This window comes from Ips typographus, linkage group LG5 (genome assembly GCF_016097725.1).
Source record: "Ips typographus isolate SLU linkage group LG5, UJ_Ityp_2.0, whole genome shotgun sequence".
In the NCBI taxonomy this organism is placed as follows: Eukaryota; Metazoa; Arthropoda; class Insecta; order Coleoptera; family Curculionidae; genus Ips; species Ips typographus.
The window spans coordinates 11507014-11527313 of record NC_138426.1 but is presented as its reverse complement, the minus strand read 5'-3'; the positions used below and the strand labels follow the sequence as shown (position 1 = coordinate 11527313).

Here is a 20300-nt window from a genome sequence, read left to right as displayed (position 1 = left end):
TAAAAACTAAGTACTTTTTCAAGAATTTGTTACTACAAATTCATACATTTAAACCTTAAAAATTGACTTGAACCCCAAAATATGACTGAACTAATGAAAAGTGACATCAGAAGCTTAAAATTTGCATTTGAAGTAAGTTTTCATAATTTGAAGACAAATTTCAATATTTTAGTCTTGAAAATAGTCTTAGATGCAGGACATTGACATTAGATTCATGAAAATTGTCTTGAAAACGAACTTTTCGTGCTTTTTACTTTGCTTTTCATTTTCTTCGAATTCTGGACTATTTTTAGTGCTTCAAAACTGCTTTCAGCTTGGAAAATCGAGCTTCAAGACTATCTTCACCAAGTTATTGACATAGCAAACTTAAAAAACAATTTTTACATTCTTCATAGACTTAAAATAGCATTCCAAGCTTTGTCACTATTAAATCGACTTCTAGACACCTCAGTGCTAAAAATTCGGGTATTTCTTAATAAACTAGACTGTTTTTAGTGTTTTAAGGCTGTTTTCAGTGCCTCAAATCGAGATTCAAGACTATCTTTACAAAGTGTTTGACTTATCAGGCCTAAAAACCAGTGTGTCCACTGACCATAATCTTGAAAATGTTATTTCAAGCTTCTTCACTATTAAATTGACTTCTACACTCATAGGTGCAATAAATTGTAGCATCTCTAAGAAATGCAGACTGTTTTTAGTGCTTTTTAAGACTGAAAAATCGAGTTAAAGACTATTTCCAAAAGTCAAGTTTCTTCAGTAATAAAAGTAAAAAATGTTGGTACCAAATGCTACAATTCAAACAAACAATCGGATTTGTTATCTTTTGTTTTAAAATAAGTACAATACAACTCCTTGAGACGTTAATCAAACATCAGTTGAGACTTTAATCTGGAAGCATTTAAAAAATACTTTAAACAATTTATTTGTTGATGTTGTACACCATATTTCTTAAGTATATTACCTACTTCAAATATTGCAGTATATTTCAATAACACAGCAATTTTGTGAAAGCAACAAACCTCTTCCAACTACACCTTTAAAAAGAAATTTAACCTACCATAATATTATTGCATTAAACGGTGCTACTACTGCCTAAAATATCAAATCTTCAAATGCTTCTCGTAGATTTCATCCCAAATCTTCAGTCTATCCCCATCAACGTTCTCAATCATCTTCAGTTCATGTCCAATATCCAAAAACTCTAAATTGTCATGTGACGTTGGCCTCCATTTCACTTTGTTTAAATCTTCGTCAATCTCAGGAGTGGGTTCTCCATGTCTGGCAAAGTTAGTCCACATTTTTACAAACTTTTGAATATGTTTGTCTTCCTCGCTTCCAGGTTTAACGTGTGGAGTAAAATAGGTGGGAAATAGATAGAAGACATCATCGGCATGGGACACGCCTTCCACCTCCTTTTTGGGGAATGTTTGCAACAAATGTGCGATGGGTTTTCGTGCAGATGGTAGGTAGTTGTAGGCAAGTCTGCTTAGCATATTGCAGATAACTGTAGCATAAAAGTATTTACTCATAACGAAGTTGAAGAAACAGTTTAGTGATGTTTGTAGACTCATTCTGTAAGCGTAGACTGGTTGGTCTGAGTGTTTGGCTTGATGTTTTAAGGTTCGATGGATGGGATGGACAAAATTGTTGTCACCTTTCAACTAAACAGCACAAAAGTTAATCAAATGTTGAAAAATTACTGTAAACTTACCTTGTAAACCTTCTCAATGTCATCTTCAGTCAAATGGTTTTTATTACCATCAAAGTATTCTTTTCGAAGACGGTTAGAAATTTCCTTAGACACTTCACTGCCTTTCTCCAAACCCAATTCGTAAGGAATTTCATGCTCAAAATCATTGAGTAAATCCGATTTAAATTCTGACCTCCTAATCAGTTCGAACAAGATTCCTTCGTTAGAATTATATCCAATTATGATAGGGATTTTGTGGCCACCTTGTGAATACATAATTTTATTTGGATTTTCGGTGATTATGGCATCAGGAGATTGAGGTTCTACCACTGGTCCAAATGGTCGGATTTGTCCGGTAGAAAAATTCTGCAAGTAAAAGTTGTATCAAACACTGTTAGGGTTAACGTTCAATAAAATAAGAAATTTAAACTTCCTTCACCCTTTGATTATACTAAACGCAATTTTGTCGATTTTGCAGATACAAGACGCAAATAAGAAGACAATGGAATGAGTTCTTAACTAGGATGGAAGATCACAGGTTAGTGAAGATAGAGAGAGACGAGAGACCAGGAACACAAAAACCATTCTGCAGACCACCAAAAAGATGGAGAGAGCGTTGGACGTCAGCACAACAGGAAAACTGAAAATCGGAATTGAAGGAAAGCTTTTAAGCTTTTAGCTTAATACGAGAAGAAGAAGAAGGAGAAGCAATATTGACAATGACAGTAAGACTAGACACTGTATCAATCTAAAAAAGTTACTCTTACTTTAAGTTAAGATTTAGAAACTATTGTAACTCTAGAAAGGTGTTCATGTCAAGATCAAAATGGCTAGAAATGAAAAATTGTCATGATCAATTTAAAAAAATGATGAAGAAAAGGCTAATAAATGCCCATCAAAAGCAACAATTCAGACAATGGAATTTGGAATTTGGAAATTATAAATTGCCAAGAGGTGTCTTTCTTGGAAGAACTACATTGCAAGTAGTCTTTACAGCTCTATGGAGGCAAATTTGACAGTTCTGAAGTAAAGGAACAATTTTAAACTTTTACGTCACGTGACAACTGTCAGAACTGTCAAAACCCTGTTCACCCGTAACATGAAACTAGAGTAGGGCAAATATGGAAATTTTCGTATTTCTTGCTATACTTTCCGGCAAGATACACGAAACTTTCGAATTAGCAATTTTTGTTTGTGGTTATATGATGTACTTGACATTGACGGTATTGACATTTGGTGTCGTGTCAAACTGTCAATCAACTCGTTAATGTTGTGACGTCACAGACACAACATGTCATGTTGCTTTTACATTACCTTAACATATTGCAAAACTGACGTATTGACCTATTGTGTCAATGACATTTGACATAATAGAATACAAGTACACTAGCTTTACTAGAGTTGCCAGTCGAAAACGCGCGTATTGACTGAACTGACAGGTAAAAATGACATTTGACACTTGACAAATGACGGTAAACGGAAACTTTCTCAGCAAGGTTTATTTAAGTGATATCTTGGATAAATCACATTGCACATTGAATTGAATCAACTGACAAACAAAAAGAAGTGTATAAGAGAATATTCTCGGTAAATTACTGAGAAGAACAAATATACAAAATTCTGAAAGCAATTGTAAAAGAAAATTTTGGATAATTTACCGTTATCCGTAAATTATTCGTGGAGGAAATTACTTTAGGCCATCTCTAATCATGGGTAATTTAAGTACTTCCTTTTTTCAATCAGTTTTTACATACAAAAATCACTAATCTGCTGGAATATGACTAAACAAATAAAAATCATACTTCTTTATGTCGCTTTTGAGCTTTAACCAAATTTTTCGCTGGTTCCTTCATCAGTTTTTCCAATATCGCTTTTTCGTCTGTCTCCTTATATCCCAGTAATTTGGCTATTCTCAAGGCATTATTAGTCCCCCAAGCCCAGTTATTCAAGGCACAACCACTTTGCACTATAGCTTTATGGAATAGCCCTTTTGTTGTGGGTGCTAATGTAAGATAGTGCACTGAAGCAGCTCCGGCACTTTCTCCAAATATGGTGACGTTATCAGGATCACCACCAAACTTGTCAATGTTTTTCTGGACCCACTTTAAGGCCATTCTCATGTCCTTAAGGCCTGCATTACCTGGCACACCAAGTGATTGGTCTTTAAAACTAGCAAAACCTGCGATAGAAATGATTAATTAACTGTCCGTGTGGAATACAGTGGTTTACCCACCTAGAATTCCTAACCTGTAGTTAATAGTCACCAAAACAATGTCCTGAGTTAGTAAAAAGTCAGGACCGTACATTACAGCTTTGTTTGAGCCGGCAGTAAAGGCTCCACCGTGCACCCAGAACATAACTGGTTTCTTCAAAGGCTTATCATCACTTTGAGGAAGCTGAAAGGATTAGTTTTTATATGTGGTGTGTGTAATGCTTGTTATTACTCACTGCTTTAGTGTAAATATTTAAATTTAAGCAATTGTCTTCGTTACCCACGCAGTAGAGAAAAATCATGTCGGTTGAGGGACATTCAGGACCTTCTTTGGTGCAATCTCTTATGCCTGACCATGGTTCTGCAGGTTGTGGAGTCTAAATAATTAAAGACATTCAAATACAATAATAATTATTGTGTTTATTTACAGTTTAGTTATAAAACATACATCTAGCCCAAATTCCTATGGTTGAGTTACATTTTGGATGTCTTATGTTACTAAATTTTCTTACTTTTTTGAAATTTGATAGACTATTTAAAGATTTCTTAGGATGTTTAATTATACTACAAGAAAAAACACGACAAATTAATTACAACATTATGTTCGAATGTGACTTACGACATTAACAGAATTTATGATAATTTTTTTTTCCGTTATGATTTATGTGAATTACTTTCACAGTTTTTTAATTGATAATTAACTGATGTAAGTATGTAATACATAGTCTAAAGTTTGCTTTAACAAGTTTTTTTTAGCATGACAAAAAAGTCTTCCAGTCTCATTATATTGATGATCATTTAGGAAATAACTACTATTAAACCAATTTTGTAAATTATATGGAAACAATATATTACAACAAAAAGTCGTCTGTTTTTAAACATTTATGAGCAGTTTTTAGTAGTAACATCATCAGTGTTGTACGTACAATTTTCTAAAATATAGAGAATAATAATTGTTTTGACCAAAATCATTTATAATTTATTAATAGAAGACATGACAGATAATGTCCACTATTAATCAACAAATAACTTTTTTACACTTAAATAGGACTAATTTGGATTTGGTTGCTAAATATTAAACAAGTTTTGGTTATTTAAGGTTCTCCCAGTTTAATAAAACGACATTTTATTAATTAAATCTTTAGTATTAGTAAATTTAACGAAGGCAGTTAGAAGAAGAAGAATCATTAGAAATCATATCTAATGGAAATTCTTATTTTAATTAGATAAAACACTTAGAAGAACAATAGTCAACTGTACTAAACAGCAAAGTTTTAAACGTCAAACGTCAGAAACTATATTTCTGAGATATTTTTACATTACTTGGCAAGGACACTAGTCAATTGTGCTAAAGTTTAGCTTTGCTGTTTTTAACTCATGGAGCTCTACGTTTTTTTTCAAGCTTAAGAAGAAAATCTTAAATCACTAGGGCACTAGTCAACTGAGCTAAAAGTCAGAAGTTATGATAATATGAAACTGCAATTGTGACAACAGTCTAAATATGTTATTTTAAGTTTGAAAAGGAAAACTGTGAGAAAAATGACCTCGGAAGAACCGTAGTCAACTCTGCCAGAAATAATGGCTTTAAAACAACTAGTAACTGGGAAAAGCTGTCAAAATCAGAAAAATGCTTGTATTTGAAGTACATTTTGAAATCTGTAACAAAGTATGACAGATTTCACATGACAGTAAGTCGTATCGTTGCCAAAAGTGAAATAACATTTAGGATCCAGTCAGTTTGACACATGAGATGTGTGTGTGTCTGACACTGGTCACGTGACACATAACCTCGTCCTAAACTAGCATTGGCATCAGAACTGTCATAATTACATCACTGTCAAAACATGCCACTTGGTTTTTCTGCAGCAAGCAAATATTTGCTTAAAATTAATAAAAATATTTGCTTGTCCGTGCAATAATAAAATTTTGGTTGAAATTTGGATTATTTATTTCAAGGTTTTAAATGGTTCTGATAAACTATATAAGAGCAATATAGTACATACAGAATAGAAATGCCAAAGTTCTTCCTGCTAAAAAAACATATATCTAGAAAAATTAAATGTAAGGTCAATGCCAATGGCTGTAATGTTTTAAGGTTAAATTAACGCATAACAATTATGCAACAACTTAAGCAGCCACTTAGTTATTTGCTTTTTCACTAAAACTTAACCAATATATTAAGAGAACAATTTTGTTATTATTTTAGAGTGCTTTTTTAGTAGGTCTGTGCGTCACTAATATCAATCAAAAACCAATTTACATAATACTAAAAATTGTTTGAATATTCATCAAACAATATGCATCATCGGTCGGAAATTTTATTTTCAGGGATTATTAATTTTAGTTGCTTAAAAGCGAAGGAAAAGAGGTTTTTGTGATGTGCTTGAATGATAATCATGACAAGGTATTTTTCAGATAATAACATTGTAGTGGAACTGATTATAAATGTGATAAGGTTCATGTTACTGAACGGTGACAGTCAAAATACGAGGAATGAATACTAATTACCTCTAGTTCTGACAATATCAAGATCAAAGTTAAAAAATATTTTATTTAATATAAACCAAGAAGGTGATCAGATTTGACAACATTTAACACACAATACAAACCAGCAATATATAAACAAAATGACACTTACCTTAAATCTGAGCTCACCTACAGGAGCTTTAGCATAAGGAATACCCATAAACTTGTAAAAGTCACCGCCATAGTAGTCATTTCCTGTGGTTCCCTTTATTTTGCCTTGCTGCACTTCCACGATTATATCGGACATCTTGTTACATGGGTTTCTTGGTTAAAACAATAAACAAAACTAAGAAAATCGTTTTGCAGCCTGGTTTTATATTTTGCTAGTCGTCGTGTACGCGTTATTCCGATACTGGTGTTCGTTAGATAAATCGTTAATTGGCGCGTTGTTTGGATGATTGCTGATTACCTATGTAATAGGTTTGTGTGTTTTACCCAGTGTCCCAAAATAGTTTTTTCATTTCGGATATCTTTCTTTTTGTGAGATTCTTAACTTTTGATAAAGTTAGCTATTGAATATCTTTCCCACAAAGCACAAATATATACCAGAGGAATACCATAAAACACAAGCCTGGCATATACTAGAAATATATACCAGACATGTGCCTGGCAAAACGTTGTGATGGAAGCTTTCTCCATGTTCATTGCTATAGCTTTGAGAAAGTATAAGAAAACACATTAATGGTTCGTTTTAAGGCTCTAACTTTTAGTTTCTTTTCACTTGGTGAAAAGCAAAATCCTGCAATTTGTGGAACTATTACCTCTACCAAAACTACCTTCTTTTTCAGCATCATTTGAGAAAATAATTGTTACCTATGTAGTTACTACTAACTAACTATCATTCTTGGTTCTTGATTATGCCAAACTTTGTCACAAGAAACCGCATTTTTCTCATTAGAGAGAGATTCTTGCTAGCCATCTGTTTGAGCCTAACTGTACTCATAAAATAACCAGAGTACTCCTATTGCGTTTCTAACAGAAATGTTTCATTTTTAAATCATCATTAAGGATGCAACAAAAAGAGATTTAATTGAAGAAATTTCGATAGGTGTTTTTCGACTTAATTTACAACTGGAATATAGAGCTGGTAAAATATCAGAATATGAAAGAGCTAATCAAACATTTTAGTGACAATATTTAAAATTGGTGCCCTGTGAAAAGAAATATGAAGTTGATACATTTTTAATGAAACACCTTGTATATTTTCTGATGAGTTGATAGATCTGTTTTTACTGATTCTAAAAATATATGATAAGTTGACATTTGGTTTAGCCGTTTTCGAATTATTGGCATTTAAAAATATGGCGAATTTTTGGCATATTATTTTCGAAAATCACAAGTTGGTGCAAAGCAAATTTGACGTCACGATGACGTAGTTTAACACAAAAAAATTTTTTTGAACCAACTGCCAAATAACGTCATTGTGACGTTTTGTGCCTTAATGACGAAAAATGTCAACTTTCACTTTGAAAAGTCTATAAATGACATTTGAACAGTTCGTTTGTGGTAAAGCTGAATAATCAGTTTTGCATAGAATATTGCAAGAAAACTCTTTTGAACTGCGATTTTGACAGATTTTTGACCAATATTGACAGTTGTCACAAAACACTACACCCAAACTTACTAAAACAGTCACGTGACCATTGTCAAAATAACTGTGGTAAAGCTGAAAAACCAAATTTGCATAGAATATTGCAAGTAAACTCTTTTAAATTGCGAATTTGACAGATTCTCGCCCAATAATTGACTGTTTTGTCGTTAATGACAATTGTCACGTGACACTAGACCCCTTCTTATTTAAACAGTCGCGTGACCGTTGTCAAAATAACTGCGGAAAGCTGAAATACAAGTTTAGTATAGAATATTACAAGTAAACTCTTTTGAACTGCGAATTTGACAGATTCTCGCCCAATAATTGATTGTTTGGTCGTTAATGACAATTGTCACGTGAGGCTATACCAGTTCTTATTTAAACGGTCGCGTGACTGTAAAAACGAACGAAACGAAATAAAAACGCGACACGTGATCGTGATAATTTAAATTCGCAGCTGGCAGCACTGTAAAGTTAAATTGACAACTGTCAGTGTCAGTCATGCGACGCCGACACTGTAAAGTTAAGTTGAAACTTGTCAGGAACAGTCACCTGACCCGAAAAATGTAATTTTTAACTTTGAAAGTCTGTAAATTACATTTAAACAGTTGGAAAAGCTGAAATTGTAAAAGCACGGTACGTGGTTGTGACAAATTTAAATTTGCAGCTGGCAAAACTGTCAAGTTAAGTCTAGACTTGTCAACAACAGTCATGTGACCAAAAAAATGTCATCTTCTACTTTGAAAAGTCTGTAAATTACATTTAAAACAGTTGGAAAAGCTAACATTGTAAAATCACGTCACGTGATCGTGACAATTTAAATTCGCTGCGGCAACACTGTAAAGTTAAGTTGAAACTTGTCAATAATAGTCACGTGACCTAGAAAATATTATCTTTAACCTTAAAAAGTCTGTGAATTACATTTGAAAAGTTGGAAAAGATGAAATTGTAAAAGCACGTCACGTGTGATCGTGACAATTTAAATTCGTAGCTGGCAGCATTGTAAAGTTAAATTAACACCTGTCAAAAACAGTCATGTGACTTGAAAAATGTCGTCTTTTACCTAAAAAAGTCTGTAAATTACATTTAAACAACTGGGGAAGCTTAAATTATTGTAAAAGCACACGTCACGTGATTGTGACAATTTAAATTCGCCTCTGGCAGCATTGTAAAGTTAAATTGACACCTGTCAACACTAGTCACGTGACCCGGACAATGTGGCCTTTAACCTTAAAATCATGAAAAACTGTGATTTTAAAACACACTAAAATCACAATCTTTAAATGCCAATAATTCGGAAACGGTAGAATGTACCAAAATTAACAACATACAGGATATAGACACAACATTTTTTTTGTATTGCGTTATTTATGATCAGTTACAAAGTATTCTAATGCCATTTCAATTTCAAATGCACAATTGATAACCTTTACCAATCTGAGTAAGATTAGGCAAGGGTGGCGGTTGGTAATTTGGTTAAATTAGAGGTCAAAATGGAATATGATAAATTTTCAGTGATAGACTTGCTTGATTTAAGTCATTTTTTATGTTGGTTTTCAAAGTTCAATCGTTTAATAACATTGATAAATTGATAATGCTACTTAGTTTTAGAATGTCTTGAAAATGCTTCTAAAAAACACAAAATTGATATTTGTTTGTATATCATATTGTCACCAAATTTAGATCAGAAAAATATATACACATTTTTTAACTAGATTATATTATTCTTATATTTTGATTATATACTGAGCAGTCCTATTTTCTATTAGATCTTTCAGGGACTATACAAACCGAATAAACACATCTACGTTGAAAAAACATTGTACTGAATAGAAGATTGGACAACGTTTAAATAAAGTAAAAATGTTGCTTGAATCAACGTTGTATTAACTTGCAAAAGCAACGTTGATTTGCAAATGGAATTCAACGTTTGCAAAAAATACTTGTTAACGTCTATTTAACGTTATTACTCAATATATCACAACTCCGTCGAAGAAACATTGTACTGAAACGTAACCTTTAACGTTCGTTGGAAAATGCAATTTAACGTATAAGAACGTAACGTTTGTTTCACGTCACTTTGCAAATGTTATAAAACGTTTGTAAATGATGTTGTTGTGCAAATGTATCAAAATAATGTATTAATACATTCCCATTTAGAAGTAACATACAAATCAACGTTGAATTTGAGTGTAATAAAAGTGTTATAAAAACTATACAAATTTTAGAAAAACGTTGCAATCACGTAGAAATTTGATATTTTTGAGATTAACCTCTAGTTATTTAAAATAAGGTTATTATGTAATGTTGTTTTGCCGTTATATGGTGACGGTTTCTGTACAACAACCAATAAACGTATCTTTACTATGCGAACTTTCTTATTGTTACAACATGTTTGCACTCTTTTGAACTGTTACTGTTTTTATCATTGTTTATTAAAATACTGACATTCAAGTAAAAATATGCAACAAACACAACGTTCTACAAGAATACAAATAAATTAACATGAATAATGCTACGCTTAAAATCACTTAAAGCTGAGAGGTTGTACACTAAAACTAACCTTATTTAAAACACCAAAATATCACATTAATTAACTTAAATTTTCAAATACTCTTCGTATATTTCATCCCAGACTTTCAATCTGTCTTCATCAATATTCCGTATCATCTCCAATTCATGTCCAATATCCAAAAACTCTACATTGTCGTGAGATGTTGGTTTCCACTGCACATTTAAATGTTCATCATTTTCAGTTGTAGGTTTACCGTACTTAGCGAAATTCGTCCACATCTTTACGAATCTTTGTATGTGTTTGTCTTCCTCACTACCAATTTTGATTTGAGGAGTGAAAAACGTAGGGAATAAGTAAAAGAGATCGTCCGCGTGGGCAACTCCTTGAATTTCGCGTTTCGGGAGTTTTTGCAGCATTCCCAGCACTGATTCCTTTGCCGATGGTAGGTAGTTGTTGGATAGTTTGCTCAGAAAACTGCACAAAATTGCGGTTTTAAAATATTTGTTCATTGCAAAAGTGTGGAAATAGTTCAGTGGAGTTTGTACGCTCATTCTGTAGGCATAAACTGGCTGGTGTGAGTGTTTGGCTTGGAGTTTTATCACTTTCTGGATGGGGTAAACGAAGTTTACGTCACCTTTGAACTGCAAGTTGAAAAAAATATTATTTAGACTGAAACAGGAAGGTGGGAACTGTGAATGACCTACCCGATAAACTTGGTCTATGTCGTCTTCATTAAGGTGTTCGGTATCATTAAAGTATGCTTTTTTGAGTCTGTCGGACACTTCCTGAGCTCGTTTGGTTCCTTTTTCTAAGCCCAGCTCGTAGGGGATGTCATGCTCCAGGTTTTGGGGCAAAGTCACTCCAGGAATAGTTTTCCTAACCAGCTCAAACAGCATTCCTTCATGTGAATTATAGCCAATGATGATGGGAATTTTGTGACCTCCTTGAGAATGCATGATTTTGTTTGGATGTTCAGTGAGAATGGCATCAGGGGAAGGAGGTTCCACTACTGGTCCCAACGGTCGAATTTCCCCAGCAGAAAACTTCTACAAGTTAACACAGATTACTTCATATCCAGTGATCATGACTTCATTTTTAACTAACCTCCTTAATCCTCCTCTGGCCGCTTACCAAATTTCTGGCAGGTTCCTTCATTAATTTCTCCAAAATCCTCTTCTCATCACAATCCTTGTATCCCATCATTTTGGCAATTTGTTTCGAGTTGTTGTGCCCCCAAGCCCAGTTGTTCAAAGCGCTGCCACTTTGCACGATAGCTTTGTGAAACAATCCCTGGGTGCTTGGTGCTAAAGTGAGGTAATGAACTGAAGCCCCCCCTGCACTTTCCCCAAATATGGTGACATTGTCAGGATCCCCACCAAATTTGGTGATATTCTGCTGCACCCATTTTAACGCCATTCGCATGTCTTTAAGCCCAGCATTTCCTGGCACTTCTAAGGTTTGATCTTCGAAACTTGCGAAACCTGTTTGAATTAACAATAAAGTTGTTGGATTTCCTGGTTCATGCAAAAAACGACTCACCTAAAATGCCTAGTCTATAGTTAATGGCAACCAGAACAATGTCTTGGGTCAGTAAATAGTCAGGACCGTACATAGAGCTTTTGTTTGATCCGGTGGTGAAGGCACCACCATGAATCCATACCATTACTGGCTTCTTCAGAGGTTTGTCATCACTTTGAGGAAGCTAAAAAAAATTTGTTTTATTAGAAATAGTAAAGAAAGTTTAATAAAACTTACTTCTTTGGTATACACATTCAAGTTTAAGCAATTATCTTCGTTTCCAACAAAATAGATGAAGTACATGTCACTTGATGGACATTCAGGTCCTTCTTTGGTGGCATCTTTTATGTCTGTCCATGGTTCTACTGGTTGAGGAGCCTAAAACAATAACGTTTATGAGTAAAGCTATTATAAACTACTTAAAACTACTGAAATTTGACAATTTGTATGACTTGTTTGTCTATGGTGATGGTCAAGCAGGAAACATCTCATCCTTAACCAACTGTCATCGGAGTAAGATGTTTTTTATGACTTTCTTACCTGTATAGTAAATGTATAGTGTTGTCATATAGAAACACACAACCAAATGTTAAAAATGCCAAAAATATACTGATGATGGTATAAAATGCCTTCAACCAAAGTTAAACTGATTTTGTTACTTTTTCAAGTATGTTTCGTTGTTTTGTACCTCTATGGGATCGAATTTGACAGCGTCCAGGTTTAGGATAAAACAGACTAAAATTAAGTTAAAAACACACAACCAAATGTTATAAATTCCAAAAATGTACTGATGATGGTATAAAGTGCTTTCACCAAAGTAACAAGGCTAATATAATGCATTCGGATCAAAAAGCTAAACAGACTGTATGGTAAATAGTCATTTTCTTCCATAATGATAATTCTAATTGATTCATCATCAAAATTGGATCTTATTTTGTGTCTTTATCTCTGCTTTATAATATTCAATTTGAAACAAGAAAGTTTTAACCACTAAACAAATTAATTTGCTATTATCAAACAGAATGGATCAAACAATTTTTTGTCTTCCTCAAACTGTATTTTCATAGTAACTAAAATGTTTCGAAACTGTTATTTCACTATAGATTACACATAATCATCCGATACTGTCAAAAGCAAAAATAATTCTACTTCCTTAAGACGCAAATTTGCGATTAAAATGAATAATAAGTTCTATTGTTCAATAGTAATTTATCAGTTAATTAGTGTAATATACCACAATTAAAAATACGTCTTTGTAATGTTGGTGACTTTGATTTGATATGATTTAAGCGTCATAGTTATCAAAATTTAAACTGTTATATTATAAAAACTTAACTATTTATTGTATTGATAAATGAGAGGAAGAAAAAAATATAAATGTTAGACAATTTCCTTCAATTATATAAAATAAAAAGTTGCTAAATAACAAAAATAAATAAAGTTGTAACGATTCTATTTTTGAATTATTAATGGTTCTACAAATTTGATCACCCCAATCAATTTTTAATTGATTTGTTTGTGAGTTATTTAAATTTAATAATTTCTAAAAAAAACAGACAAAAACAACATTTTGCAACACAGAGAAAAGAAAACTGACGTAACATCTAAAAGTTACATTATTTTGTATAATAATTTCATACTTGCTCGATGACGTTAATGACAGATTAGAAATTTAGCACTGATATACGTTATTAATTTATTTCATAAACTGTTATCAATGTAGATAAAAGTTCATTTATAATGTAACATAATATCGTAATTTGTTTACATATTACATATGATTAAAGTAGCGCGTGTGGACAATCGAGAATTTGCTAAAAACCTTCAATGCATCATTTTTGACTGTTTTCGTTACAAAAAGTTCAAACCAACTGTCGGAATTAGCTCTGACGTTTTATAACAGGCTTATAATCACCTGACAGCTGTCAAAACTCACTAAACAGTGCCATGAAACTGTAAAATGTCAAATAGTCACGCCTCTGATGAACCGTAATGCTGTGGAGTTAAATTTGGCAGTTGTGACATTAAATGACTTATGAATTGACAAATTTGGATCGATGGAACGTAACTTACAATGCAATTCCTCAAAGAAACAAATCTATGTGGCATTCAAGTCACTAGTGAGTGAATTTCGACATTTATAACAGCTGTCTTCTGTGCTTCTTAACGTTTTCCAACTGTCATATTTGCAACCATGTAGCTTTAAACGCAACTTCCAGTGTAATTCCTCAAATTAGCAATTATTTCTAATTTTATTGTTTCAGGTCACTGGTGAACGGGTTTTGATAGTTATGACATCTGTCACGTGACTTAAGAAAACGTCAAAAGTCTGTATTAACGTCAGAACTGACCAATTTGGGCCCATGGAGCTATAAACACAGTTTACGGTGCAATCCTTCAAACAAACCCATCAATGTGGTATTTTAAGCTTTCAGGTCACTGGTGGGTGAGTTTTGACAGTTGTGAATGTTGTCACGTGATGCAAACAAAGTGTTCCTCAACGTCTCAACTGTCAAATTTGGCTCCATAGAGCTTTAAACACAATTTTCAGTGTAAATCCTCAAATTAGCAACTATTTGTAATTTTTCTTGTTTCAGGTTATTGGTGAACAGATTTTGGCAGTTATGACAGCTGTCACGTGACGTAAGATAAATACAAAAGTGTTTCTTAACGTCAGAACTGTCTAATTTGGCTGCAAAGACTACTTGCAGTGTGGTTTTTCTACATTTTCCACTAAAAGCATTTTTTCTTGGAAAAGTATTTGTACGTGTAGTATGTTCCGGCATATGCAACCACAGGAGTCTTTGAACATATTTTGTAGGTACTTCTTTTTGTTATATTTTTTTATCTTTACATGACACTTATTCAAGAACTGGCAACACTGAAAAGTGTTAAAACACACTATTTTGAGGTTAGATTGTAGAAAGTCTGGCAACAGCAAAAAATACCAAATTTTCCTTGCAAAAGTTACACAGAATAAAAAATTCTATAGTTTCATAATATCATGAAGTATACAGACAAAATTTTAGTTAAAATGTTACTCTGCAAATATCAAGTTAAAAATTTTGATATTTTAGTATCTGCTAAACTACTAGAGTTATCTATAGAACATGTTGCATAGATTATAATTAAAATTGAAAATTGTGTAACTCGTGCATTTTTCAAACAACTTATAGAAGTTGCCAGACTTCTACGCACCCAGTATTTAACAGACAAATAACCCAAATAATGACGTAACCGCTATTTGTGTTGGTTGGTACTTTACTAAGAGACACAAATAAAGTAACACTTTTTGTATACCTAATTGGTGAAATGAATAAAGGATTTATATTCACAGGGGAACGAGACAATGGCAGGCTGAACGGAATACATGATTGTGAGATTTGAAATTAGATATACAGGGTGAGTCAGAAGGTCATAAGTAAATCATGACACTACACCAAAAAATAACTTTAGTTGGTTATAGTAGAAAAAAGTATCATTACAAATATACAGGGTGGTAAACCCTAAATTGTTTCTTAATTATTTTTTGGCATTAATTCAGATGCAGGAAGAACTGTTTCAGTTGCCAAACAAAGATTATGACCGTTTAACTCTGATTCACCCTGTATATTACTGCGCCTACTACAATAGTGTTAAGCTCTACTACATTAAGGTAACATTTTGTTGGTCACGTGATAATAAATAATCACACGACATAAGAGGAAGTCACCAAACAATGTTGACTCATGGTCTGCCTTGCAAAATTATGATAATACCAACAATGTTCCACATCGGAAATAATAATTAGCATCGTACCTATTACTAATTAAGGGTGATTTATTTATTAGGTGATTAAATGTCCTGAGTAATTTTAAATAAGCCGATTCTAATCAAGCTAATTGATGATATGACTCCTGCTCATATTTCCTGTGCAAACTGTTTTTAAATTGTTTGGTTTTACAAATACATCCTCATCACTAAATGTCTCTTCCAATAGGAATATATCCACTAAACCTCATTACTTTTCAATTTTCTATCCAGGTTGCGTGCCTGTTATTTTTGTATAAAAAAATCAATATTTCAGTTGGTTTACTAAGAAACTATTCAGCTAGATACTGAATGGTAAATTACTAGACTCACCTTAAATCTGAGGGGACCTGTCGGAGATTTAGCATAGGGAATACCCAAGAATTTGAACAATTTTCCTCCATGGTAGTCTTGGCCGGTCGTTCCTCTCACTTTTCCGGACTGAATTTCCACCACCACATTTGACAGTTGTTTTTTCGATTGAAGTTTCATTGTGTAAACTTGGCTCGACACTAAACCAACTGCTCCCGCGTTTGTGTTCTTATATTTCCCTATCGTTATCGTTTACGCGCTAGACTGAGACTGTGCTAATTTGCGTTGATGTACGTTATGATTCCATTTGCGTAATTATCGTTTAACTTCTTTAAATGAACTAAAAAATCAGTGTGACGTCCTGTTGAAACTAGATTGTGGGATTGCATTGATTGCTGTTGCACTTACGACCTATTCAATTGTTCTCTTATTGGCATAGATATAGGTAGATTAACAAACAGAAAATGTTTTCACTTAGCCCCTTCATATTTAATTTGATAATGGATAAAATAATTGAAAACCTACCCAAAACTGCTGGATTCAAAATGGGAGGCACATTCTTCCATGCCGTCTGCTATGCTGACGATGCTGTCCTTATTGCGGATTCCGAGGAAAATCTCCAAAGATGACTACATTCCTTTAACACTCAAGCAAAAGAATTAAATATGGTCATTAACACCGAGAAGACCAAATGCTTAGTAACATCTAAAGAACCGATAAGATGCAAGTTGGAAATAGATTCTAAAATTATCGAACAGGTAAACCACTTTAAGTATCTGGGAGCAGAAATAACGAGCCATGGAAATCTGTATAACGAAGTTAGAGAGCAAACAATGAAGGGGGCTAGAATTTCGGGATGCCTGAGAGAAATTGTCTGGAAGAACAAATACCTTAACACCGAAAGCAAAACCAGAATATATAAAACGGCCGTAAGACCTATCATAACATATGCGGCAGAGACAAGATCAGACACAAACAGAACTCTACAACTGATGAGAACAGTCGAAATGAAAACATTAAGAACCATACAAGGCAAAACGCTACCCGACAGAATTCGGAATGAAGATATTAGGCAACAATACGAAATACAGGACATAGGAAGGTGGGTGAGACAGAGACGAAGATTTTGGAACAAACATATAAAAAGAATGGAGGACAGCAGACTCGTCAAAACCGCAAAAATGAACAACCCAGTAGGAAAAAGATCACAGGGAAGACCACCAAAACGATGGCGAGAATGCTGGACATCATCCTCCGGGGAGGACATGCTGGCAATGAACAGGCAGTAGCCTACTAATATGGTTCACCATGTTAGAAAGAAAGAAGAAGAAGAAGAAGAAGAAAATGTTTTGTAGTTTGAATGCTATTGCATAAATCGACAACTCAGAGAAATTGTTGAAAGTCAGTTTTAAAATTAACATTAAATGTGATACACAGTCAAAAGCCTTTGAGAGATCACAAAGACCTACAGTCCTAATTTATCTCAAAACCTTCAATAATTTTATTTCAAATTAACATTATGCCAATTGTTCTGTACCTTCATTGAATTAAGAAGGTAGGCCTGTTACAAAGATTTTTTCACCTTCTTTTTGAACCGGTAAAAATTATTAATAAATAAAAGACTTATCACACATTTTACCTTATTTTGTGGACAAATTTCCTTAACTTTATCTCCAGGTGACGTCCTTATGAGTTTTGATGTTGTTTCTTTATTCACTAGGGTACCCATCAAAACGTCTATGGAGCAGATTTTCCACTGGACATCGCCAAATTGTTCAGACACTCCCTAAGCATCACTTACTTCCAATGGCAGCATTCTTCGAACAGAATGATGGTGTAGCAATGGGCAGTCCTCTCAGTCCGGTAGTAGCAAACTATTTTATGGAAACATTCGAAGTAAATGCTTTGGCCACCGCTCCAAAGAAACCAAAGTGCTGGTTTCGATACGTTGACGATACACGAAGACAAACTGCAGCAATCCTTGGTACATCTAAACCTCATAAATCCAAGAATTCTATTTACTATGGAGACCGAAAAAGAAGGACCTTTCCTGGATGTAATGGAAACTTCGAAAACCAACACACACGTTATCGTTATCGCAATAGTGGATATAATCATCAGCCTAGCCAAAAAAGAGGAGTGATCAAAACCCTATCGGAGCGGCCAAGAAGGATTTGTGAACCATCAGAGTTAGAAAAGGAGCTTAAACATCTGGAAAGGGTTCTCGGATGGAACGGATACAGTAGACAACAATTCAACAGATTCACTCGCCCAAGAAACATCCAACTAGGTAGACAACAAACGGGGGATGTTCAAATCAGCAGAGGACACGATATTCGTTTTGAAGAGGTGGAGGTTTTGGATCAATCACAACGTTACTATCCTAGATTAACTAGAGAAGCAATTGAGATCTTTAAACACGAGAACATCATCAACAGAAAGGAAGAGATTACCTTGTTAGAACCGGAGTGGAAACGAATCTTTGATAATGTCCGTCGCAGATGTGGACGAAACATCAGGAAGAAATTCTATTCTACTTTTCTAAACTTCACCATTTTTAGATATTTGATGCTTTTCATTTAGAAATCCGTGTAGTTGGCAGTAACAAATTTTGAACATAGGAAAGGCTGGTTATTCCCTGTCAATTTGTGTATAGGTCTAGCTATACCAGAAAAGCCACGAACAAACTTTCTCTAGTAAGGCACAATTTCAAAAAGCTCTTTAGCTCATGCTTGTCCTTACAAAAATGAATGCTGTAGCTTAAAGAAAATATGCTCTCCTTGTTCTGGATAAAACAAACTATTTTTTACTGAAAACGTGCATGCGACGTCTTTCCAATCGACAAAACATTGATAGCCAACTGAACTGTACAAATTTATTAGCAACACTCTGATTCATCGTGGATCAAACGTCATACATTTTGTTGAAACACATTTGATCCGGTTAGAAAAATAACTATTGATAACCCTAAACGACATTTCTAGTGAAATCAATGATGACGTGTTGTGGGTGGTCATTTGATTGCAGGGTCAGACAAGGATTATCAATTGCGATTTTTGCGAGCACGTGTTTTTGATAGTAATTGCACGAGTGCATAAAAATTACCGATAATTTTGCATAAATGATTGATTTTGATGAGTTTATTTTTATATTTTTTTGGCGAAAGAGCACGACACCGAAGGTCCATCGAACTGGTCCATCTCATTTTTAACGATCAAAAGAAAATATTTTTATACTTGACCCAGTATCAGTAGAAATGTAGTGTATACAGGGTGGTCTTTGATAACGTTCTGCTAGGAACGTTGTTCTGGAAAGAAGTAAAAACTCGTTAATTTTGTTTGTGTGACAGAGAATGGAAAATAAGAAATGATTTGGCTAAACATTTTTTAAAATTGCATATTGACCATAACTGTTGTGATAAATTTTAAGCTTTTAATTTATTGGACAGTATTTTTAAAATAGTGGGTTGACTAGGCGAAGTCAGTAGGATAATCTAATGTAAGAGTTTAAAATTATTTGTAACTTGCAGTGTTAGAATCTCACCTCAAAACTTAAGGAAACTAACTTGGATGCTTCAAATGTTGCTTTTCTGAGTTTCTGAAAAAATATTGACTGGAAAGACAAAAAATTGAACGATTGAAGTGTTTTCTGGCTTGATCTCTGACATTTTTGATAATTTGTAATAACTTGTTTTTAACTAAATTTATCGTAATTTTTTTGTGTAACATCAGGAATATTACCAGATGCACTCTTATCTTATTCGGCAAAATAACAAAACCATTTAAGTACAATAATTTGAATGCTTATTGGAATTTCAATGAAAGTTTATTCTCAAATTTCATATAAATGATAACAAAATGATGTTACTTTGCATCAGTATTTTAACATCCATGTTTTAGAAGGGACCCCATTTTTGTTAATTGAACAATAATTAAATGCGTTTGTACATAAGGCAGTTTAGATATTTTTTTAAATTATTATTGACCATTTACCAATATATTTTGACCTTTAAGGATTATAAAAAATTGAGGAAAATTATAGTCTTTCTAACGCTTGTAGTGCATACGATAATGTTTTATGTTCCATCAAATAATTTTAAGAAAAGGTAGAATAATCGCCAAAAATGTATTCATTGGAGTTATTATTT

At 33.5% G+C, this 20300-nt stretch overlaps 2 protein-coding genes across 2 annotated transcripts; one reads left to right on the top strand and one right to left on the bottom strand.

Moving 5' to 3' along the window:
- Positions 1-852: 852 nt before the first annotated feature.
- On the bottom strand, positions 853-16411 carry LOC145729816 (uncharacterized). The gene is made up of 12 exons (XM_081980737.1): positions 16175-16411; positions 12290-12430; positions 12074-12236; positions 11639-12015; positions 11239-11580; positions 10624-11175; positions 6541-6696; positions 4139-4279; positions 3924-4086; positions 3493-3869; positions 1712-2056; positions 853-1661 (listed from the first exon to the last, which is right to left on the bottom strand). The coding sequence occupies exons 1-12, from the start codon at positions 16331-16333 to the stop codon at positions 1101-1103; spliced, it is 3477 nt and encodes a 1158-aa protein (XP_081836863.1). The 5' UTR covers positions 16334-16411; the 3' UTR covers positions 853-1100.
- A 1548-nt stretch (positions 16412-17959) lies between these two features.
- On the top strand, positions 17960-18736 carry LOC145729815 (uncharacterized). Its single transcript, XM_081980736.1, has one exon. The coding sequence runs from the start codon at positions 17960-17962 to the stop codon at positions 18734-18736; it is 777 nt and encodes a 258-aa protein (XP_081836862.1).
- Positions 18737-20300: the final 1564 nt, after the last annotated feature.

Bases quoted from the DNA above. Each gene is read 5' to 3' on its own strand.
- LOC145729816 (XM_081980737.1), bottom strand. From the start codon at position 16,333: ATGAAACTTCAATCGAAAAAACAACTGTCAAATGTGGTGGTGGAAATT. The intron at 11,176-11,238 runs GTAGGTCATTCA...TTCAACTTGCAG, and splicing joins ACATAGACCAAGTTTATCGG to TTCAAAGGTGACGTAAACTT. The intron at 4,087-4,138 runs GTGAGTAATAAC...TAATCCTTTCAG, and splicing joins TAAATATTTACACTAAAGCA to CTTCCTCAAAGTGATGATAA.
- LOC145729815 (XM_081980736.1), top strand. From the start codon at position 17,960: ATGGCAGCATTCTTCGAACAGAATGATGGTGTAGCAATGGGCAGTCCT.